This window comes from Passer domesticus, chromosome 29 (genome assembly GCF_036417665.1).
Source record: "Passer domesticus isolate bPasDom1 chromosome 29, bPasDom1.hap1, whole genome shotgun sequence".
Taxonomy (NCBI): domain Eukaryota; kingdom Metazoa; phylum Chordata; class Aves; order Passeriformes; family Passeridae; genus Passer; species Passer domesticus.
In genome coordinates this window covers 2,320,799-2,341,499 of record NC_087502.1, presented here as the reverse complement: position 1 = coordinate 2,341,499, position 20,701 = coordinate 2,320,799, and the positions used below count along the sequence as shown (strand labels likewise).

General features: G+C 50.0%; 2 protein-coding genes and 1 long non-coding RNA gene across 3 annotated transcripts; 2 read left to right on the top strand and 1 right to left on the bottom strand.

Annotated features, from left to right (window-relative positions):
• Nucleotides 1–563: 563 nt before the first annotated feature.
• On the top strand, nt 564–2,169 carry LOC135287445 (uncharacterized). The gene is made up of 2 exons (XR_010351126.1): nt 564–658; nt 1,686–2,169. It is a non-coding gene; the product is annotated as an uncharacterized LOC135287445 (long non-coding RNA).
• Nucleotides 2,170–6,759: 4,590 nt separating this feature from the next.
• LOC135287275 (cytochrome P450 4F3-like) lies at nt 6,760–9,734 on the top strand. Its single transcript, XM_064400627.1, has 10 exons — nt 6,760–6,828; nt 7,379–7,414; nt 7,539–7,577; nt 8,124–8,187; nt 8,262–8,394; nt 8,466–8,614; nt 8,680–8,744; nt 8,829–8,911; nt 9,011–9,176; nt 9,714–9,734. The coding sequence occupies exons 1-10, from the start codon at nt 6,760–6,762 to the stop codon at nt 9,732–9,734; spliced, it is 825 nt and encodes a 274-aa protein (XP_064256697.1).
• Nucleotides 9,556–13,201, bottom strand: LOC135287396 (zinc finger protein 239-like). The gene is made up of 2 exons (XM_064400750.1): nt 11,594–13,201; nt 9,556–11,407 (listed from the first exon to the last, which is right to left on the bottom strand). Exons 1-2 carry the CDS (start codon nt 11,613–11,615, stop codon nt 10,314–10,316), a joined length of 1,116 nt encoding a protein of 371 aa, XP_064256820.1. The 5' UTR covers nt 11,616–13,201; the 3' UTR covers nt 9,556–10,313.
• Between the last annotated feature and the right edge of the window lie 7,500 nt (nt 13,202–20,701).

The following is a 20,701-nucleotide window of genomic DNA, read 5'->3' as shown; positions in this document are numbered from 1 at the left end:
CTCCAGCACTGCTCCACCACAGTTCCACCACTGCTCCAGCACTGCTTCCGCACTGCTCATCTCCCACTGTTCCAGAGCTCCATCTCTGCTCATCCCCTGCTCCCCTGTTGTTCCACGGCTGCTGCTTCTGTTCCAGTGCTTCTCCCACAGCTGCAGTGTCACAGAAAGGGGAACATTTGGGCAGGTGTCACAGAGACCAGGACAACGGGAATGCCACAGCTGTGGTGTCACAGAGAGGGGGACAATGGGGCGGCCAGGGCTGTGGTGTCACAAACAGGTGAACATTTGGGGCTGCTACCCCTGCAGTGTCATAGAGAGGGGAGTGTTGGGCTGCCACTGCAATGCTGTCATAGACAGAACACTGGGAGGGGCCACCTTGTGGGGGGATAGAATATAAGAAAATAATAAAAATAGTTCAGAAAGTAATCTCACCCCTAAGGAGTTGCAGCTGGGCCAATTACCAAAGATTAGGACCAGGCCTGACTTTAACAGGCCACAGCTGTGACCAATGAGAAGCAGAGTACTATAAAAGAGTGGTTTGGCTGGTTGTAGAGGAAGCTAGAGTCATTGGCTACTTGGTGAGGGAATGGAGTCTACTGGCTGCTTCAAAAGAAGAAAGTGTGCTCTGAGGAGCTGCCCATGAGAAAGCACCAAGAAGGTATGATACTTTTGCGATAAAAAGACAACAGTATGGAACTCCTGCACTAAGATGACACCACCACCTCGGTGGTGTTACAGAGGGGGTAACACTGGTGTTGCAATCACTTTGGTGTCATAGAGAGGGTTACGTTGGTATTGGCACTGCTGTCATGTCACTGACAGGGGAACACTGGGGCTGCAGATGTTGAGGTGTCACAGAGAGGGGAATGTTGGAACTGCCACTGTGGTGCTGTCATAGAGAGTAGAACTTTGGATGGCCACCCCTGTAGTGTCACAGAGAGGGGAACTTTGGGGCTGCCACCACTGGGGTTTTACAGAGAAGGGAACACTGGGCTTACAACTGCTTCAGTGTCATAGACAAGGTGACGTTGGTATTGCCACTGCTGTCATGTTCCAAAGCGGGGAACACTGAGCTTGCCAACACTGTAGTGTCACTGACAGGGGAACACTGGGGCTGACACTGCTGGGGTGTCACAGAGAGGCGAACGCTGGAGCTGCTACTTCTGTGTTTCCATAGACAGGGGAATGTTTGGTCTGCCACCGATGTGGGGTCAGAGAGATTGGAACCTTGGGGCTGCCACCACTGTTTTCTCATAGAGAGGGGAATCTTTGGTTTGCCACTGTGCTGGTGTCAGACAGAGGGGGATGCTGGGAGTGCCACCTCTGGTGTCAGAGAGAGGAGGGGACTAGGGGTGTCACAGCTCTGTTGTCAGAGAGAGGGGAACACTGGTGCTGTAACTGCTGTGGTGTCACAGAGAGGGGAAGGTCAGGATTGCTACCACTGTGGTGTCACAGAGAGGGGAATGCTGGCACTGCTACCGCTCTGGTGTGACAGAGAAAGGAACACTGGGGCAGCCATTGATGTGGGGTCATAAAGAGTGGAATTTTGGAGCTGCCACCCTTGTGGTGTCCCAGAGAGGCGAATGTTGGAATTGCAACTGCTGTGGTTTCACAGAGAGGGGAACACTGCCAAACCTCCCCTGGTGCTGTGCCCACTCCAGTGCTGCTCCTCTGTGACACTGCAGGGTCTCCTGGGGACACTGTGAAACTGCAGGGATTCATGGAGACATGGTGACACTGCGGTGTTTCCTGAGGTCACTGTGACACCTCAGGGACTCATGGAGATACTGTGACACTGCAGGGTCTCCTGGGGACACTGTGAAACTGCAGAGATTCATGGAGACACCACAGGGCCTCCTGGGTCATGGAGACACTGCTGAGACTGATGGGATCACAGGGGCCCTGTGACACTCCAGGCCCTTGTAGAATCCAGAGGCCCCTTTGGGGCCATGGACCCTCATGGAATCAAGAGGAGACTGCCAACCTGTGGGGCTTCATGAAACCTTCCACTGTGATCCCTCAGGGCATCATGGTTCCCAGGAGACATTGTGACACTGCAGACCTAAATGGAATAAACGGGACACTGTGACACTGCAGGACTGAATGGAACCAAGGAGACATTGTGACACTGAGGAGTTCATGGAACTGAGGGGATAATGTTACACTCTGGTGCCTAAAGATGCCATGGGGCCCTTGTAAACCTGTGGCTTGTGGAAACAAGGGGACACTGTGACACTGTGGGGTCTCAGGGAATTCAGGGGCCCTCGTGACACAGCCAGGCCAGTTGGAATCATCAAGGATCCATTGGGATACCTCAGGGCCTTGTGGAGACCAGGGGTCCTTGTGACACTGTGGGACCTGATGAGACCAAAGGGGCCCTGGGATTCTGTGGGGCCTCATGGAGCCAAAGGGGCCCTGGTGACACGGTGGCTGCTCGGAGATGTCTGTGGCTAGCCCTGTCTCCTGGCCCGTGCCAAGAGTGGCCACTCCCTATCTGCCCTTTGGGCCCGTTTGGCTGCTGGTACAAGCAGGGCTGCTTGTCTCCCAGAAGCAGCAGGCTGCTCTGTGCAGCTACTGATGTCCCGAGCTGAGGAATCCAGAGCGAAGGAAAGTGAGGGATCGCTTGTGTAGGTTCCCAAGAGGCTTTAATATCTGACAGGGTCTAGGGACAACTGACAGCAAATCCAGGGTTACAACAGCTGCAGTACGGGGGAGAGAACATGGGGAGGATACAAACCAGGACCAATGCAGGAAACCTGGGGAGGAGCAGAGGGCGGCATCCACATTATGACAACCAATGGGGAACAACAGGGCAGGAGAGTAGACTGAGCATACCAATAGGTATTTGAGGGATACAAGATGGACACAGAAGATTCTAGAGCTAAAGGTGGGGTTTCTGTAATGGACAAGGGAGGTGGACAGGGTTTCCCTGAGTGGCAGGGAAGGATCTGGAATAAGGGGTAGGTCTTGAGGTAGATGGACAGGGGGATGGGAAGGTACATCTCCGGTGCAAACCAGTATGCATGGAGAACAACCAGAACAAACTACTTTCACTTATAAAACAACTGTTTCATAACAAAGGAACTTACTACTACACCCTAGGATTCTGTGGGGCCTCCTGGAACCAAGGGAACTCAGAGACACTGCAGGGCCTCCTGGTTCTCAGTCTCTTCTGACACTTGTGGCCATCTACAGAGACACAAAACTGGGCAGCCTGAGCCTGTTGATCCAGAATATTCCCATCTCCATGGGAGGATGTTCCTGCCATCTGTGCTGCTGTGTGTTCCCTCCGCTCCCCGGGGGGAATTGAATCCTACAAGAGACACCGACCACTCCTGTAGCTGACACCACAGGGCCTCCTGTGGGGTGGGAGCAGAGACATCTTTTCCTCCATCATGTTGCTCAGAGCTCATCCAACCAGGAATATTTCCAAGGATGGGGCATGCACCAGGTGTCTGGGAAACCTGTGCCATTGTTTCACCAACCAGAGCATCGAAGATTTCTTCCTTATCGCTAGTCTGAATTTATCCTCTTCTGCTTTAAAACCATTTCCTCTTCTCCAGCTGAGACAGACCCTACTAAAACATTTCTCCCCACGTTTCCTGTGAAGTTCCTTGAAGTCCTGCAAGGTCACTGTGGGGTCTTCCCATGGCCTTTTCTGATCTAGGCTGAACTGCCCAAACTCCCACAGCCTGTCTCTGCCACAGAGGTGCTCCAAGCATTTGGAGCATCTCAGCCTCCTCTGGAACTGCTCCACGAAGTCTGAGCCTTTCCTGTGCTGAGGACCCCACTGTAAAAGGTTGATGCAAAAGCAGCAGACATGTCTCTTCACAGAGAAAAGCAAGGCACAACTTCCCAAGAATATTTCTGACATCCACATTCTCTGAACCTCAGAAAAAGGAAACACAATTCTTATCTCATTTGCTGTGCCTGTGTTTGTGCAGAAGTTGAATGCAATATGCAGCCTGTCTACCCAAAGTGATGGTGTTTTGTTTCCCTGGCCTATCAGGGCCAAGCGTGTGTGTGTGTCGGGACTGTCGGCAGTTGAGAGCAGAGTTGAGTGCTTGGCAGATTCAGTTTAGATGTAGTGTAATATAGTGCAATATAGTATATAATATTGTAGTATAATATACTATTTAATTATGCTTCTGATATCCATGGAGTCCTCTTCATCATTTCCCCTGCCATGGGGATCACAGTGGATACAATGGAGGGGAAATAACCTCATTGCTGAAATGCTGCTGAGAGATGGAGGGACAGTTTCTGCACAGCTCATCCACAGCCCCGAGTGGGGCAGGGACATTCCCATGGTGTCCCTGAAGCTGCAGGTCCAATCTGCCCACACTGGGAGCCTCTGGCCATGTCCACTTCCTTCTGCCCGGGCTGTTAGCACGTGGTCAGTGGCTGTCCACTGCCACCCCCGTGACTGGCGCTGATCTCCAAGGAGGTCTGAATCTCTCCTTGGCCATTATTCTGCAATTAGAACCCTGTGGACACTTCCTCAATCCCATTCCAAGACCATGTCAGCACAGCAGTGATGTCACAGCACTTGTGCCTCTGGTCAAGGATCCCCCATGGGGACACTCTGGTCTCTGAGTCCTGGGGCACTCCACAGGAAAATCTTCCTGGACCCTGCAGCTCCTCTGGCAAGTTCCAGAGCAAACAGTTAAGGCAGTGGCCTGAAATGTTTTCATAGCTGGGCCACAACACATCTGGGATGGATCCACATTGTCCCTGGGGAAAGAGAGGTGCACAACCCTTCACTAATGGCCTGGAATGTCAAACAGGAGTCACTGCCAAGGACAGCTCTCGGGAATCACTTCACCATGGCTTTTCCTTCCTGGAAGCCCAAGATATCTGAATGTCTTCCTGGTGCCTCAGTGCCTGGGTAAACAGCTCTTGTCAGAGATGCTGGCAGGGGACCAACAGCCCTGCTCCTCACAGGGCACCTCTGTTACCCCAATTAGCTGTGAGTGGCTGCCTGGGGACAGGTGCCCCCTTCCCCATGTCCCTGGGATGGGCACATCCTGCTCAGGGCCAGCACTGGCCTTAGTTCAGGGCCAGGGCATTGCAGAGACCCTGTGTGGGGCCAAGGGCCCTGGGGAGCTGCAGGCCATGGCAGCCAGGGCCAGGGCTGGAGTTTGAGCCTCGCTGGGGATGGGGTCCCTGGCACCCTGCATGTGGCAGCTGTGCAGAGCGAGACACGGGTGCTCTGGGTGGGCACGGTGGCCGTGGGTGGGACAGGCTGAGGGGCAGGGCAGGGGATATTGCCCTCTGCACTCTGCTCTGGGGCTGGAGATGGGACTGGTTTGGGGCCAGCAGGGAAAGGGAAATGGAGTGGTCTGGCTGAGGGAACAAGCACACCTGAGGCATTGCCCAAGGCTCAGCCTTGTCTGCAAGGTGATCAACAGGTGATCAACACTGCCCAGTGCTCCCAGTGTCTCCAGGGGCTGCAGATCCCAGTCACCTGCCTGCCCTTGACTCAAAGTCCTGCCACATTCCTGCTTTCCCTGAGTCTGGGGTCCGGATGCCCCTGGAAGAGGGGTCAGTGCCCACCACTGTTTCCTCAAAGTGCCAGAGCAGGAACAGGGGCAATTCTGCTGGGGCCCAACAGATTTTGGGATGGGCTCAGCTCTGGGGTGTCCCACAGGGAAAGCTCTGGGAGGGAAGGGGCAGCAGGAGATGGAGGTACATGGTTCTGGGGGCTGTTGGAGGATGGATTGTGTTGGAGTGGGGGTTGTCCCCACCAGGGATCCATCTGCTCTCAGCTCCCCCATGCACAGACCACCCTGCACCAGGCAGTCCCAGAAAGTCCCAGATATCTGAATGTCTTCCTGGTGCCTCAGGGCCTGGGTAAACAGGGCTTGTCAGAGATGCTGATAAGGGACCAACACCCCTGCTCCTCACAGGGCACCTCTGTTACCCCAATTAGCTCTGAGTGGCTGCCTGGGGACAGGTGCCCCCTTCCCCATGTCCCTGGGATGGGCACATCCTGCTCAGGGCCAGTGCTGGCCTGGGCCCAGAGCCAGGGCCATGCCCCAGGTGCTCTGGGAGGGCTCAGTGGCTGCAGGTGTGACAGGATGAGGGGCAGGGCAGGGCATATTCCCCTCTGGGCATGGAGACTGGATGGGATTGGCATCTGCAGGGAATGGGATATCAGGTTGTGTGCATGTGGGAATTGCCACGCCTGAGCCGTTCCCCAACCCTCAGCCTTGTCTGCAGGTGTTCCGCATTGCCCAGTGCTCCCAGTGTCTGCAGTGACTGGAGATGCCAATCACCCACCTGATCACACGTCCCTTGTTCCCCTTGTTCTCCCACATGTTGGGTTTGGGGCCAGGCTCAGCTCTGGGCTGTCCCACAGGGAAAGCTCGGGGAGGAGATGGGCAGCAGGAGATGGGGGATCTGGCACTGGGGGTGTTGGAGGATGGATTGTGTTGGACTGGGGGTTGTCCCCACAGGGTCCCCAGATGCCTTTGGCTCCCTGCCTGCCCCCCTTGGCCCCCCAGGTGCCTGGACCCTTCCAGGGGCAGCTGCCCCATGCAGGAAGCTGGAGGGATGCCGGGCAAGGGGGCTGGATCCGTGCCACAGGTGGGGTGGACTCTGTGCCAGGGCTGGGCTTGTGGCCAGGGCTGGAGGCTGTGCCAAGCCGGGCTTTGGCCTGGGGGCTAGCAGGGAGGGTGCAGGGAGGAGTCCCAGCAGGGATAAAGGTGCTCCTCACCTGCTGCAGCCTCAGGCATTGCTGCCCAGAGCCAGAGGAAGATGAAGGTGGCTGTGCTCAGCGTGGCCCTGCTCTTCTGCATCCTGCTGTGCCCCCCGGCACAGGCCAAGGTGAGGCACCAGCCAAACGCTGTCCCCACATCCTGCCCTTTCTACCCTCCCAACCCACCCTTTTGGTCCCTCCTCTGTATCCCATTCAGGGTCCCCAAACTCCCTCCCACTGACCATTCCCAAGGCCTTTCCTTCCACGTCTCCCCTCCATTCTTTGCCTTTCTTCCTGGCCATGGCAGAAGGGTCTCCCTGTACAATTCCCTGACTCAACCCCCACTCCCACACCATCTCTCATTCCTGTTGGTTTTGTCCCCAACCATCCTCATTATTCTGTCCCCACTTAGCCCGTCCCTTGCACTCCCATGTCCCTACACTGCAATTCCTTTCTCCTCCCCTGTACCTCACACCCTGCTCCTTCCACGCCCCCAGCCCTGTCTCATGGGCCCACAGCTGACCCCAGATCAGTGTCTTTGGGTCTCCCCCACCTCCAGCAGATCTCCTTGGAGGCCCTGAATTCTCATCCCTCTGCCTGGGCCCTGCTCCCTGCACCCGTGTCCCCCCACAGCCCCACAAGGGCCAGTCCAGACCAAGCCTTTGTTCTCCTTTCCAGGCACTCCTGGAAGGAACCCAAGATGATCTCCGGGAGGTGAGTGGGCTGCTGGCATTGGAGGGCATCCCCTCAGGGAATTGGGTGGCAGTTCATTCCCCCCATCCCTCGCTGGCACTGGGGACATCCCAGTGACCAGCCAGGTCTCCTGCTCTCTCTGCAGTTGGATTTAGACAACGTCGTGAACCTGGAAACGCCTCTGGTGGGTACCACGAGTTCTGCCGGTGTCAGACCCTCCCCTTGCATGGCCACTACAGCCCAGCCCATCCCAGTCTGTCCCAGCACAGCCCAGTGCACCCCTACTGACAGCACAGACAATGCCCTGCCCCACGGCTCCTCGCCAGGGAAGCCTTTGCCCAGGGCCCCTGCTGCATTCCCGTCCCTGTCACCCCAGGACCCCCTGGATCAGCCAGGACGCAGCCCCTGCCCCAACTGTGCCACTTGGGGAGATGATGGTGACCATAGGGTGGTGGCCATGGGGGGATGGTGGTCTAGGGGATGGTGGTGGCCATGGAAGGGTTGGCCATGGAGGCCAGGAGGATGCTGGTGGCCATGGTGGGCTGGGGCATAGACTGGTGGCCACAGGGGAACAGTGGTGGCCATGGGCAGCATTGACCATAGAGCTGATGGCCAGTGGGATGGTGGTGCCTGTAGGGTGGTGGCCATTAGGGAAGAGTGGTGGCCATGGATGGGATTTGGCCGTAGACCGGTGGCCCCAGGTGGCCCCTGGCTTATCTCACCCCCGCAGGACGAGAACGGCCACACCCTGTCGGACGAGGACATCGCGGCTGAGGCTGACACCTTCATGTTTGAGGGTGAGCACGAGCTCCCAGGCGCCACTGGGGAGGAGCCACTCCAGTGTCGCCTCACTCACCCAATGTCCCCACGGGTCATGACACCACGGCCAGTGGCCTGGCATGGCTCTTCTACAACCTGGCTGGCCACCCTGAGCACCAGGAGCGATGCCGCCAGGAGGTCCAGGAGCTCCTGGCTGGCCGGGACACTGCGGACATTGAATGGTGAGATGTCCCCAGGGCCACCCCAGGTCATGTGGCTTGGGGACACGATGCCACCCCCACTTTGTCCCCAGGGAGGACCTGTCCCAGCTGCCCTTCACCACCATGTGCATCAAGAACAGCCTGCGGCTGCACCCTCCTGTCACTGCTGTGTCCCAGTGCTGCACTGAGGACATCCCCCTGCGTGATGGCCGTGTCACCCCAAGGGTATGGCATGGCCAAGGTGTCCCCAGTGTCACCAGCCACCCTCATCTGCTGTCCCTAAAGTGGCCATTCCCATCCCACCAGGGGTCATCTGCCCGATGAGCGTCTACGGGACCCACCACAACCCAGACCTCTGGCCTGAGCCTGAGGTAGGGCCACCGTATGATGGGTCCCTGTCACCATGGTGGTGACAGCTGTGTCCCCTCAGTGAGACTGTGGCGGTGTCACCCCAGGTGTTCAACCCCCTGAGGTTCAGCCCAGAGAACACCAAGGGACAGTGCCTGTTGTCCATCATCCCCTTCTCTGCTGGCCCCAGGTATGTGGTGGAGTAGGGACAGGAGTGTCCCCAGGTGCCACCCCCATCCCTGGCTGGGTTCACAGTGGGGTGACACTGACAGTGGGGATGTGGTGGCAGGAACTGCATCGGGCAGAGCTTTGCCATGGCTGAGATGAAGGTGGCAGTGGCACTGACACTGTCCCGGTTTGTGCTGTGGAGGGACACGGCGAGGCCACCCCCGCGCCGCAAGCCCGAGCTGATCCTGCGTGCTGAGGACGGGCTCTGGCTGCTGCTGGAACCACTGGTGGGAGTAGCTGATGGACACGGGTCACCAGGACATGGGGACATCCTGCAAGGGAGGTGTCACAGCCAGGGAAAGAGCAGGGAATAAACGGGAGCATGAAGGGGACAGTATCGTGGTGGTGGTGGGGATGTGGTGTCCTTGGTCATGGGACATCTCATGGCATGGACATGTCAACCCATGGACTTGTCCCCTTGTCCTCATCCATGGCCATACAGCCCCATGTCCCCATCTATATCTGTGACACCCCCCCATGCCCAATATCGCCATCCACAGCCATGTCCACACCCACGTCCTTGTCCATGTCCCCAGCCCCATCCCCACCATATTCCCCAATGTCACCATCCATATCTTAGTTAAATGTTTTTATTTTTACCCCAATGTTTGAGTGAAGGGATGAAGAAAAATGAAGGAAAATGAAAGCCAAAATAAAAGAATTTACATGTCCATGCTGGCTGAGTATCCATGTGTCTGGGTGAGTAGAACCTTTTCTAGAGGAATTTCCACTCCACTGTCTCCAAAATCTTGTTTTTGCTCCAGTCAATCACCATTTGGCTGTGAAAAATGCCTATGGGCCAGAGAGAATTAGAATCATAGAATGATTTTGATTGGAAAAGACCTCCAACACCATCCAGTATTCCTTGATGCCACCTGAAGAAATGATTGGATGCAAAAGGTGAGATTTTTTTGGGGTTGAAAGTAAAAAACTGTGCTGTCCCCTATGAAATTCTGAATTCGGTTTGCATCCCAATGGATTTTTCTCTGGCTGTATCCCAAGTGCCCAAGGGGAGCCAGGAAGATGTGGAGATCACCAGCCAGGTTTCTTCCCAACATGGATCACCAGGACCATGGATCACCAAGTCTCAGCCCAACGAGGGTCACCGTGGACCATCCAATGGGGGTCCTCCAGTGGGGGATGGAGTTGGAGCAGCGCTCAAAGCTCTTCCCGCACACGGGGCACTTGTAGGCCTTCCCTTACTGCTGCCTCCCTTGGTGCTGGGTCACAGTAGAGTTCTGGGAGAAGCGCTTCCCACACTTGGGACTCTGTTAGGGCCTCTCCCCAGCGTGGATCTGATGGTGGGTGATGAGAGTGGAGTTTCTCTTAAAGCCCCTCCCGCAGTCGGGGCAGCAGAAGGGCCTCTATTCTGTGTGAATCTGCTGATGCTTGAGGAGACGGTATCTGCTCTGAAACCTCTCCCCACACTCAGGACACTCATAGTGCTTCTCCCCAGTGTGGATCCTCTGGTGGGCATTTAGGGTGGAGCTCTGCCTGAAGCTTTTCCCACATTCCCCGCACTTGTAGGGCCTCTCCCCAGTGTGGATCCTCTGGTGCATAATCAGCCTGGAGTTCTCAATGAAGGTCTTCCCACATTCAAAGCACGTGTAGGGGCATTCCCCAGTGTGCATTGTCTGGTGGATGATCAGGCGAGAGCTGTCACGGAAGCCCTTCCCACACTCCCCACACACATAGGGGCGTATCCCAGTGTGGGTCATCTGGTGGAGTTTCAGGCTGGAGCTCCTCCTGAAGCCTTTCCCACATTCTCCACATTTATAGGGCCGTTCATTGGTGTGGGTCGTCTGGTGGACGATCAGGTGGGAGCTGATCCTGAAGCTCTTCCCACATTCCTCACACTTGTGGGGCCGTTCCCCGGTGTGGATCCTCTGGTGGGCGATCAGGTGGGAGCTGATCCTGAACCTCTGTCCACATTCCCCACACTCGTGGGGCCATTCCCCAGTGTGGATCCTTCGGTGGGTGATCAGGTGGGAGCTGGTCTGGAACCTCTTCCCACATTCCCCACACTCGTAGGGCCGTTCCCCAGTGTGGATCCTCTGGTGGGCAGTGAGTTGGTGGCTGATCCTGAAGCTCTTCCCACATTCCCCACACTCGTAGGGCCGTTCCCCGGTGTGGATCCTCTGGTGGATGATCAGGCAGGAGCTCGCCGGAAAACTCTTCCCACATTCCAAGCACTGGTGGGTCTTCTTGCCATCATTAAGCTGCTCATTGACCACCACCTCAGAGCTCTGGCCAGATCTCTGGCTGCCTTCCTGGCACAGGCTGGGTCTTTCTCCCTCAGCATATCCTGGGCTGGGTTTGGAGCCCCTCCTCCTGAGGGATCTCCGAGGCTTTTCAGCCCCATTAGGTTCCCGTGCTGTGGAGCCGCTCAAAACGGCCTCGTCCATGAGGTTCTGCCGTGGGGATTTGTCCTCCCTGCTCTCCATCTTCAGCTCCTTGTCTGCGGGAGGAAGGACAAGGAGAGGAAGGGATTTGCCTCTGTGCCAGAGGGAAGGAGAAAGAGATCCCCCCAGTCCATCCCCAGCAGGACAGCGTTGGCAGCAGGGTTGTCCTGCAGCCAGGGGCAGTGCTGGGCTGGGAGATGGAGCAGGAGAGAGGGGAAAAGGGGCGCTGACTTCCTCCTCACCTGCCTCAGTGTCCTGGAGCATATTCTGCTTCCTCGCAGCCTTCTCCTCTATCCAGATAAGGTCTGGGAATGGGAAATCCTAATTTGGGAGAAAAACAAGATGTGAGTGCATTGGTTTTGAAGGTCCCGCTGGCCAGTTCCATCTCTAGAAGTCACCGGGTGTCTGGTGGCCAGAAATACCTCCAAAAATCAAGAAGGAGTCGAAAACCTCTCCCAGGAGTTCCCTGTTTCCAGGGTCCTTACTTTGGGGTTATGGGGGTCCCTATTCTCAGAGCTGCTGAGGGGCCCATGGGTCCTGGACATCCTCCCTCTCCCAGCTCCTGCTTAGACAGGCTGAGTGGGGTTTAGGGGTCTCAGGAGTGACTTCATGATGCTCGCATCCCCATTCCTCTGAAGTAAGTTTTGTATCATTAAGGCTGGTTCTGAGAGCAAAGAGGAAGAAGAAACATGGAGTTTGTTTTCAGAACCTCTCTCATTTCAGAACCTCCACATTCCTGCTCCTCTGTTGTCTGCGGATGGACAGACAGCAGGACAGAGCTCTCCTTTTGCTTTTAGTTAGTTCGAGCTTGCTGAGGCAGAGAAGTTCCCCCTGGACTGTGGTTTTTGGCTTTCCTTGTCTTTGGACCTGTCTAAACCTGCTCTGGACTGAGCACTCACAAGAGCACCAGGAGCTCACACCTGTGCCCCACCGGGGCTGGGCCGCGGCATTTCCAGCACCAGAGGGACTGATAAGAGACTGAGTGAGCTGAGCTGCAGCCCATGGAGGGGCTTTGTGAGTTTGTCATCTCTTCTGGAGCAGCAAGAGGTTTTATTGCTTAATACTGCTCGTTTCTTGGTGTCGTGGTTTGGCCTGGAAATGTGTTTCTGGAAAGGTCTAAGTCGGGCCAATCAGTGGCCAAATTCAAAATTGGCATGTGATGTGGCCACTGAGGATCTGGATACGCCTCTGAGAACACACGGGGGTTAAAAGCAGGAGATTCCCAGAGAACTTCCTCTTTGGGAATCCGGCGTTGGTGAGTAGGTCTGGCCTCTCCCCTGCCCAGCTGCGTGTGGGTGGGGGAGGGGGAGGCCATGACAGGGAGGAGGCCGGGAGCCCCAAAAGGTGCAGAGGTGGAGGAGAACATGCAGGGGTTGATGAGAATTGAGATGTCTGGGCAGCCCCCCCCGGAGAGAGAGACAGAAATTGTGCTAGCAACTCAGCCGGCCAGAAGCGGGGGATGCGGCAGAGAGGTGCCTGGCAGCTGTGGGAGTCCTGGACAGGCAGAAGTGAAGATTTTAACCCCTTTGTAGACTAATAGAAACCTTACAAATACTGAATCCTCCTGAATCAGGATGAGGTGAGAGGGAGAGATGAGAGATGAAATGGGCAAGCGTGAGGAAAGCTGGAAGAGGAGAGAAGAATCCTGAGTGGAAGAGATGATGGAGTGGCCTTGGGCTGGACTCTTTCTTGTATAGCCATGGACAGACCCGTGTTTTTTTCCTGTGACCCAGAGACTGTATTTAGGGGGAGGCAACACCCAGGAGTCAAGAGTGAAGCAGCGGCGTGAACAGAAACAGCTGAGGAGGGTGTGAGATGCCCTCTGTGTCCACGGAGAGGAAGATCTCTGCTCATGAGGCCCCTCGGCCCCAGGGGGTGAAATGTGGGGGGGACTGGTGTCCCAATGTTGACACTGTTCATGAGGCCCCTCGGCCCCAGGGGGTGAAATTTGGGGGGGACTGGTGTCCCAAAGTTGAGAGACTGCTGCTACTGGAACTGGGTGGAGCATCTTTAAATGGGGAACCCTAAAAGCAGTCCTGGCCCATGTCCAGTGGTGAGAGCGCTGGACGTTGGGGGGGAGAAGTCACGAGGGCTGATGTTCTCTGTGCGGGGCCATGGGTGACACGGAAGCACAGGAGGTTTTAATTGTGCTTCCGGGGGAGGCCTATGAGGCAAGGGGGGACTCCTCTATCCCTGATGGATTTGAGGGTTGGTTACTTGAGGGGTGGTGAACCTGTGGAGAAAAGGGAGGGGGAGGAGGAAAGTATCTGGAAGGTTTTCATTTTTAGCTTGGTATGTGTTCCTTTCTAGATTTGTAATAAATAAAGTGTTGTGTTTTTCCCGAATAGGAGCCTGCTTTGTTCTGTTCCCGGGTCACATCTCACAGCAACCATTTTGGAAATATACCCTTCATGGGGGCCCTGGCATTGTGCCAGGGTCAAACCATGACACTTGGGCTGGTGAGTGCTTTGCCTGTTAAATAAACAGTGTTTTCCACTTTTCTCAAAGGAAATATTTTTCCAGAACCAGTTGGGGGAGGAGCCACTTGAATTTGGTCTTCTAGAGGAAAGACCTTTAGAGGTTTTCCCCCAAAATTGTCCTAAACCAGGACATTAGCTTTGAAGGTCCTCCTCTCCAAGTCCATCTCTAGAAGTCACTGGGTGGCTGGTGGCCAGAAATACCTCCAAAATTCACTAAGTCCAAAACCACTTCCTAGGAGTTCCCTGCTTCCAGTGTCCTTACTTTGGGGTTATGGGGGTCCCTCTTCTCAGAGCTGCTGGGGCCCCGTGGGTCCCGGGCATCCCCCCCACTCTCGGGTTCTGCTCAGCCATGCTGAGGGGCTTTTGGGGGTCCCAGGGCTCATCCTCCCCTGATTCTGTGACAAATGTTTTTGTCATTCGTGTCAATTGGCAATGGAATCAGCAAATGCTTCAATTTGCTGTGTCCAAAATAGACACTAAGAAAGGTATTGAAACTTTCTGACCAATTGGCCAAATAAAGCAGCAAAATAAAAGAAGTACAGTAGAGTGAAAGAGATGAGGTAGCAAGAAAACCAATGCTTGAAATAAAATAGACAAAGTTGTTGTGAAACTAAGAGATATTAAAACAAATCAAGTAAATGCTTATGTATAATAAGCATTAATGGACCCATTAAGATAGAAATAAGTAAGCCAATCATTCCAATAAGAGTGAGAGTATTAGAAGCTTTGAGAGGTCCATCAGTGATAGCTGCTGTCCATGTAAGAGGACATCAGAGGGGAATGGATTATCGGACTCATGGCAATAATTTGGCTGATGCAGAAGCACAAAGGGCAGCAGTACGCTTACCTGTGTTTTTAAAATAACTGGAATAACAGTGAGGATGATACAAAGTATCAAAAATGCTATATCTCAAAGGAAATACAAGAGATGCAGAAACTAGGGGCTAAGCTAGAAGGGCATAAGTGGCTTTTACCAGATGGTAGAGAAATGCTATCTAAAAGTAATGTTAAAAGAATAATTCCCAAGTTACATTCATGAACTCATTGGGGAACACGAGCACTAAGTGACCACTTTTTAAAGGTTTTTGAGTGTATAAGAATATTTGATATAGCAAAACAGAAGACACAAGGATGCATTATTTGCCAGAAAATTAACAAGAAGACATGTAGACAGACCTCGCAGGGAGGGAGAAAAACTGCCTACAGGCCTTTTGAAAAGATACAAGTGGATTTTACCAAACTACAGAAAATGGGAAGATATAAGTAGTTGTTAGTAATAGTGGACCAATTAATTCATTGTGTGGAGATCTACCCTGTGACACAAACAACAGCACATTTTGTTACAAAGATTATTTTAGAAGAAATAATTCCACGATTTGGGATGATTAGAGTGATTGATTTGGATCAGGGTTCCCACTTTACCTCAAAAGTGTTAAAAGTAATGAAAGCTCTAGGGATCTCTTGGGAATATTATACCCCTTGGCACCCTCAGATTTTGGGGAGAGTTGAAAGAATGAACCAGACCCTAAAGCATCGCCTAGCAAAACTAATGATTAAAAAAAACTATCTTGGATTAAGCATTAATCCAATATTTACCGAGTATTTACCATTGGTGTGGTTAAATATTCGAACAATGCCAAACTCAGAGCATGGGATCTCCCCATGCAAGATGTTATATGGGATGCCACATTCTCAAGAGATGCCAGGAGATTAAATAACCTGTATTGAAAAGGACTGTAATTGCTATCCCTTTGTAAGCACTGAATGCAACTATTGGAAGGAGAGGTGCTGTTATCATTGTCACAGGGATTATCCTCCAAGTGGGTTGTGTCCAGAGTGTAAACACATTGAACAGATTTTATCTGAATATATTTTTTATAAAAGAGACTAGAGAAAGGAACATTAAAACTAGATTCTTATGAGTGGTGGATGTTGTGGAAATACGGATTGAGAGGGGGACTATCAAGTGAGGCAAACATTAAAAAGATTGAGCATTGCAAACGTAATTGAGTCCTTTGCAGATCCAAGCCAGCCAAAGCAAAGAAATGGGAAGTATTTAAGAAATGGCACGAAATGCAGGAAAGCTCACATGGAACCCCTGAAGAATATCCTTGCTGCAGAGAAGATGGTACCCCTCACTGCTGGGAGCACCCCGGGAGGCCAAGGAGGAAGAGGGACAATAAAACTGTGGGGCCTTCTGGTACTGTTGGGTCTTCCAGGGAATGGGAAACCAATCCCTGCTTGAAGTGCGACCAAAATGTAAAGTATGGCTGGACCATGGCCCGAGCACACACTCATATTAATGCAGGACGTTATGGGCCAGGACAACTTGAAACTTGTACAACAGGAGAGAAGAGTTACTGGGTAGCAACAGATTCAGGAGTGGGAGGATGGGCACCTGGAAACTATCAATTTTGTCACCAGGGAGAACCATTCTTCTCTTCTCCCAAAGGCGGAACGTGGGGATACTCAAATAAAGGGGGAGTACAAGATAAATTCAAGGAAGAGTTAGTGAAAAACATCACAAAGCATTTAGGGGAAATTCAAACCAAAAAGAACAAGAGCAGGAAGTGACCTGTATGAAATATTAAGAAAAGACTCAGGGATTGGGACCTCCCCATGTTAGGAAAAAAATTTGTTTATTTATCTGATGCAAAAAGTAGTTAAGGAATTAAATGTGACTAACTGTTGGGTTGGTGGGGATCCCAAATAACCAAGCAATGGTCATGGAGGGGAGAAGGGGTTGGACCTGATCAGTTGATATTATGGAACACGACACAAAGATTTAATGAAATTCAACCTCAGGGGTAAATATTGACTCATGAAGCAGTAGGCCAAATTTGTATTTCTAGGAAATGAAACAATTATACTACGTATGTAGGACATACCTCCTGCAAGTTGATATATACCACCAACTCCACTTTTACAACCTGGTGGCCAAAACCACCAACAGGTTATTGCTCCATCAGTTGTACCAATGGAACTGTTTGCTGGGAAAGTGCAACACCTGCTAATCCTTTAGAGGAGGTAAAAGATCTTAAGGGATATTGGGAAAATCAGGGGCAGAAGGCTGAAAATTGGAAAGCTTCAAATGGATTATTTTGGATATGTGGTAAAAAGGGCATATGATGAATTATCAAAGAGGTGGAGAGGTACCTGTACATTTGCAATTATACAACCTGCATTCTTTTTGCTACCAAAGAGCAAAGGTGATTATTTAGGACAATCTCTTTAGGAAACTCTGCGCAGAAGAAAACAAACTGAAATAGGAGGAAAACAGACCTGGAAAAATGAAGAATGGACTTCCCAATGGATCACAGATTACTGTGATCCTGCCTCCTGGGCTCAGCACGGCAGCTGGGGTTATAGAACCCCTCTTTATAGGCTTAACCAAATTATTAGATTACAGGCCAGTGCAGAAATTACTTTTAATCAAACATCAGAGGCATTGAAACTTGCAGCTAGAAAACTAAGCCAGACCAGAGCAGCAGTATATCAAAATAGGCTAGCCCCAGATTACTTATGAGCTGAAAAAAGGGAGTTTTGTGGAAAATTTAGTACATCTGAGTGCTGTTTAGAGACTGATGATAATGGAGAGGCTGTTACACATTTGGTAGACAAAATTAAACAAGTTGCACATGTTCCAGTGCAATAATGGAATTCCACATTAACTGACAATTCACGGAATAATTTGTTTGAAGGTGCCTGGTGGAAAACATTGGGGTTTATGTTGCTTTCTTCTGCATTAGGCCTATTGTTTATACCATGTTTGATTCCATGCTTTATTAGGTTAATGCATTCAGTGATCCAGGGAATGCAGATTTCAGCAATGCCCATAAACCCTACAATAACAACCACAGGAGAAAAAACTCACTCCCTTATGACAGTCAAGGGCAAAGCAGAACCAAATAAAACTGAAACTCAAACAGTATTAGCTCAATTTGAAGCAAAGACATGAATCAATAAGATAAAGGGGAGGATTATGAAAAATGTTTTTGTGATTTGTGTCAATTGGCAATGGAATCAGCAAATGTTTCTATCTGCTGTGCCCAAAATAGACACAAAGAAAGGTTCTGAAACTTTCTGACCAAATGGCCAAATAAAGCATCAAAATAAAAGAAGTATAGTAGAGTAAAAGACAGGAAGTAGCAAGAGGACTGATGCTTAGAATAAAATAGAGGAACTTGTGCTAAAGCTAAGAGATATTACAACAAAGCAACTAAATGCTTATGTATAATAAAAAGCCTGATGCATTTTGTTACGTATATTTTGGCAATTTGTGCTGATTGAGACTATATGTGTATGTGTATATTGATAATTCGTACATTTTGAGTACTCTGTCAGATGTGGTATGAGTGTTATATAGGATATAGTATGATTTCTAGTCAAACAAGTCATGAAGTCATGAGACGTGGCACTGTCACGAAGCGAGTGTGGACCCCAGGATCACAGTTCCACTCTTCCGAGAGGAAAGTGGTCGGTCGAGGGGGAAGCAGACAAAAAATCATTTTCAGACAAAAAAACCTGAAAGTCGGGGAGCTAGGGGGATCAATTACGGGCAGGATCAGAAAGGGGAAGGTAAGTTCTCCAGCATGGGGGAAAAAGAAATCCAGGTAAAAGAAAAGATAAGAACAAGAGCTCATTACCAGCCGAAAATCCACAGACCGGTTCGCTGTGTGTCTAGTAGACTGGTAATATTTTTTCAAAAGGGGATCAGAACTTAGACACAGTACCAGTAAAAAAGTTTTTCTAGGAATTCCTTTCAGCTCAGAAAAAGGTACGTACGTTAAGGGAACTTTAGGAAGAGCTTGTGAAATGGAGCAAAAAAAGAGCAAGATTCAGGGAAATAGAGCAAACCTGAAAAAGAACAGGAGAATGGTCTACCTGAAATTCCGAGAAATAGTGCGTTGAGGTGGATGCTAGAACACTAAGAGAACTGCCCCAAGAGACAAATAAGATCCAAAGAACTAATGATACATTATTGCGTAGAAATAGGGGGAGATGAGGAAATTAGAAAACATCTAATCTAGCCTGTGTTTAGCACCTTCAAAAAGATGGACTTGCCAAGCTTTACATCATCACGTGGGTGGTAAGAATTTGCAAAATAAAGAGGAAGGGGACTATGCCAGATTATGGGACTATGCTAGTACAAGATTATTCCCAATCAAAATTTACAGAAATGCTGCGACCCAAAGACAAATAAAAAGCAGCAATTCAAGTAGGCATCTTTGCCTCAAGAGTTTGTAGATTCACCAAATCTGTTTGGTCAGGCTCTTGAACAATTATTAAATCAATTTGTGCAAATAGAAGGGACAAAATTATTACAATATGTAGATAACCTCTTAGTGGCTAATCCTAAAGAGAAAGATGTAAAAGCAAGTACCATAACATCATTAAACTTCTTAAAAGATAAGGGCCTAAAAATTTCAAAATCTAAGTTACAGTTTACTGAACCTGAAGTTAAGTATCTGGGACATTGGTTAATAAAAAGGAAAAATAAATTAGACCCTGAAAGAGTAGCAAGAATTGTTGCTTTACCCTCCCACAGACAAAAAGAGAGATCAGACAGCTGCTGAAACTTCTAAGGTATTGCAGGCACTGGATTGAAGGGTATAGTGAGAAGGTAAAATTCCTTTATGAGAAACTTACTACTAATAGGTTAAAATGGACAAGATGAGTCAGAATCAAGGGTTAAAGCTGAAAATCAAAAATAACACTTGGGAGTCCTGTGACAATTTACCTCCCTTGCCCAGCCTGTGGAGGAGGCTGTAAGACCATCTGCTCCTCCTAATTATTTGAATTCAAGAAAAAGAGAGAAGGAAGAAGTGCCAGTAGATACAGCTCACATTATCTCAAGAGGCTCACATTAGCAAAGCTTTTGATCTTAGTGCAAAGAAAACATGTATTATAGAAATACCAGGAAGATGTGAAACATGAAAAGTCCCTACAGAAATAGAAAAAGGAAAAGAATTTGAAGTTCCTATTATTAAAAGTATTGCAATTAAGAGAGACACCAAAATATAAAAGAATAAATACCTTATCAATTTCTAAACTAAGTTTCAATGTGTTAAGAAAAGATCTAGAGGTGTTATTAGAGAAAAATAGCAAAATGTCTTTCCTAGAAGAAAGTAGTATTGAAGTGTATCTCCTTAATTATGTGCATACCTATAGAGATGGTGTACAGCTTTGAAAAAAAGTTTTTAAGAGAGACTAGTTGAGAAAGATTGATGCACTTTTGCAGATTAAAAAATTTTTGGAAATTTGCTTGGAGTTTTGAAAGTCTTGAGAAGTTTTTAAAAAAAATTTTAGAAGTTTTAGAAGTTTTCAGAAGTGTTGAAAGTAAATTATTGTGTTACCACAAAAAGGCTAGGCTAAGAAGACGTTTAGAATATTGTAAGGATCAAGATCCTTAAGTGTCTGCTCAAGTCTGTGAATTATATGCAGTTTTTAAAGTTTGGACAAAAGTTTAACAGAACTAGCAGCTCTAAAGTAAATCAGCCAGATTTATATGTTTGAAGTCCAAACGAGTCTTGTAGCTTATAATTGATATGTGCATAAAATATGTGTTTAACCAGTCTCTGTCTCTAAGTGTTAAATTTGTGCTGTATTTATTATGATTACAGTGCTTTAAAGTAAACTAGTTGTATATTGGTTAAAAAAAATATATATATATATTTGTGCTTAAACAGAAGAGAAAGATTTAAAACATCGCATTCAATGTGTGAAATTAAGAAAAGCTACATTGGGTGGAAGTTTAAAAAGTTTAGATGTGTTTTTAAGACGAAGCAATTATAAGTTTAAGAACTGTAGTGTGATCTGAAACAATACTGTCATCCTCTGAGAAAAGTTATAGTTGCATCAAGTTACTAT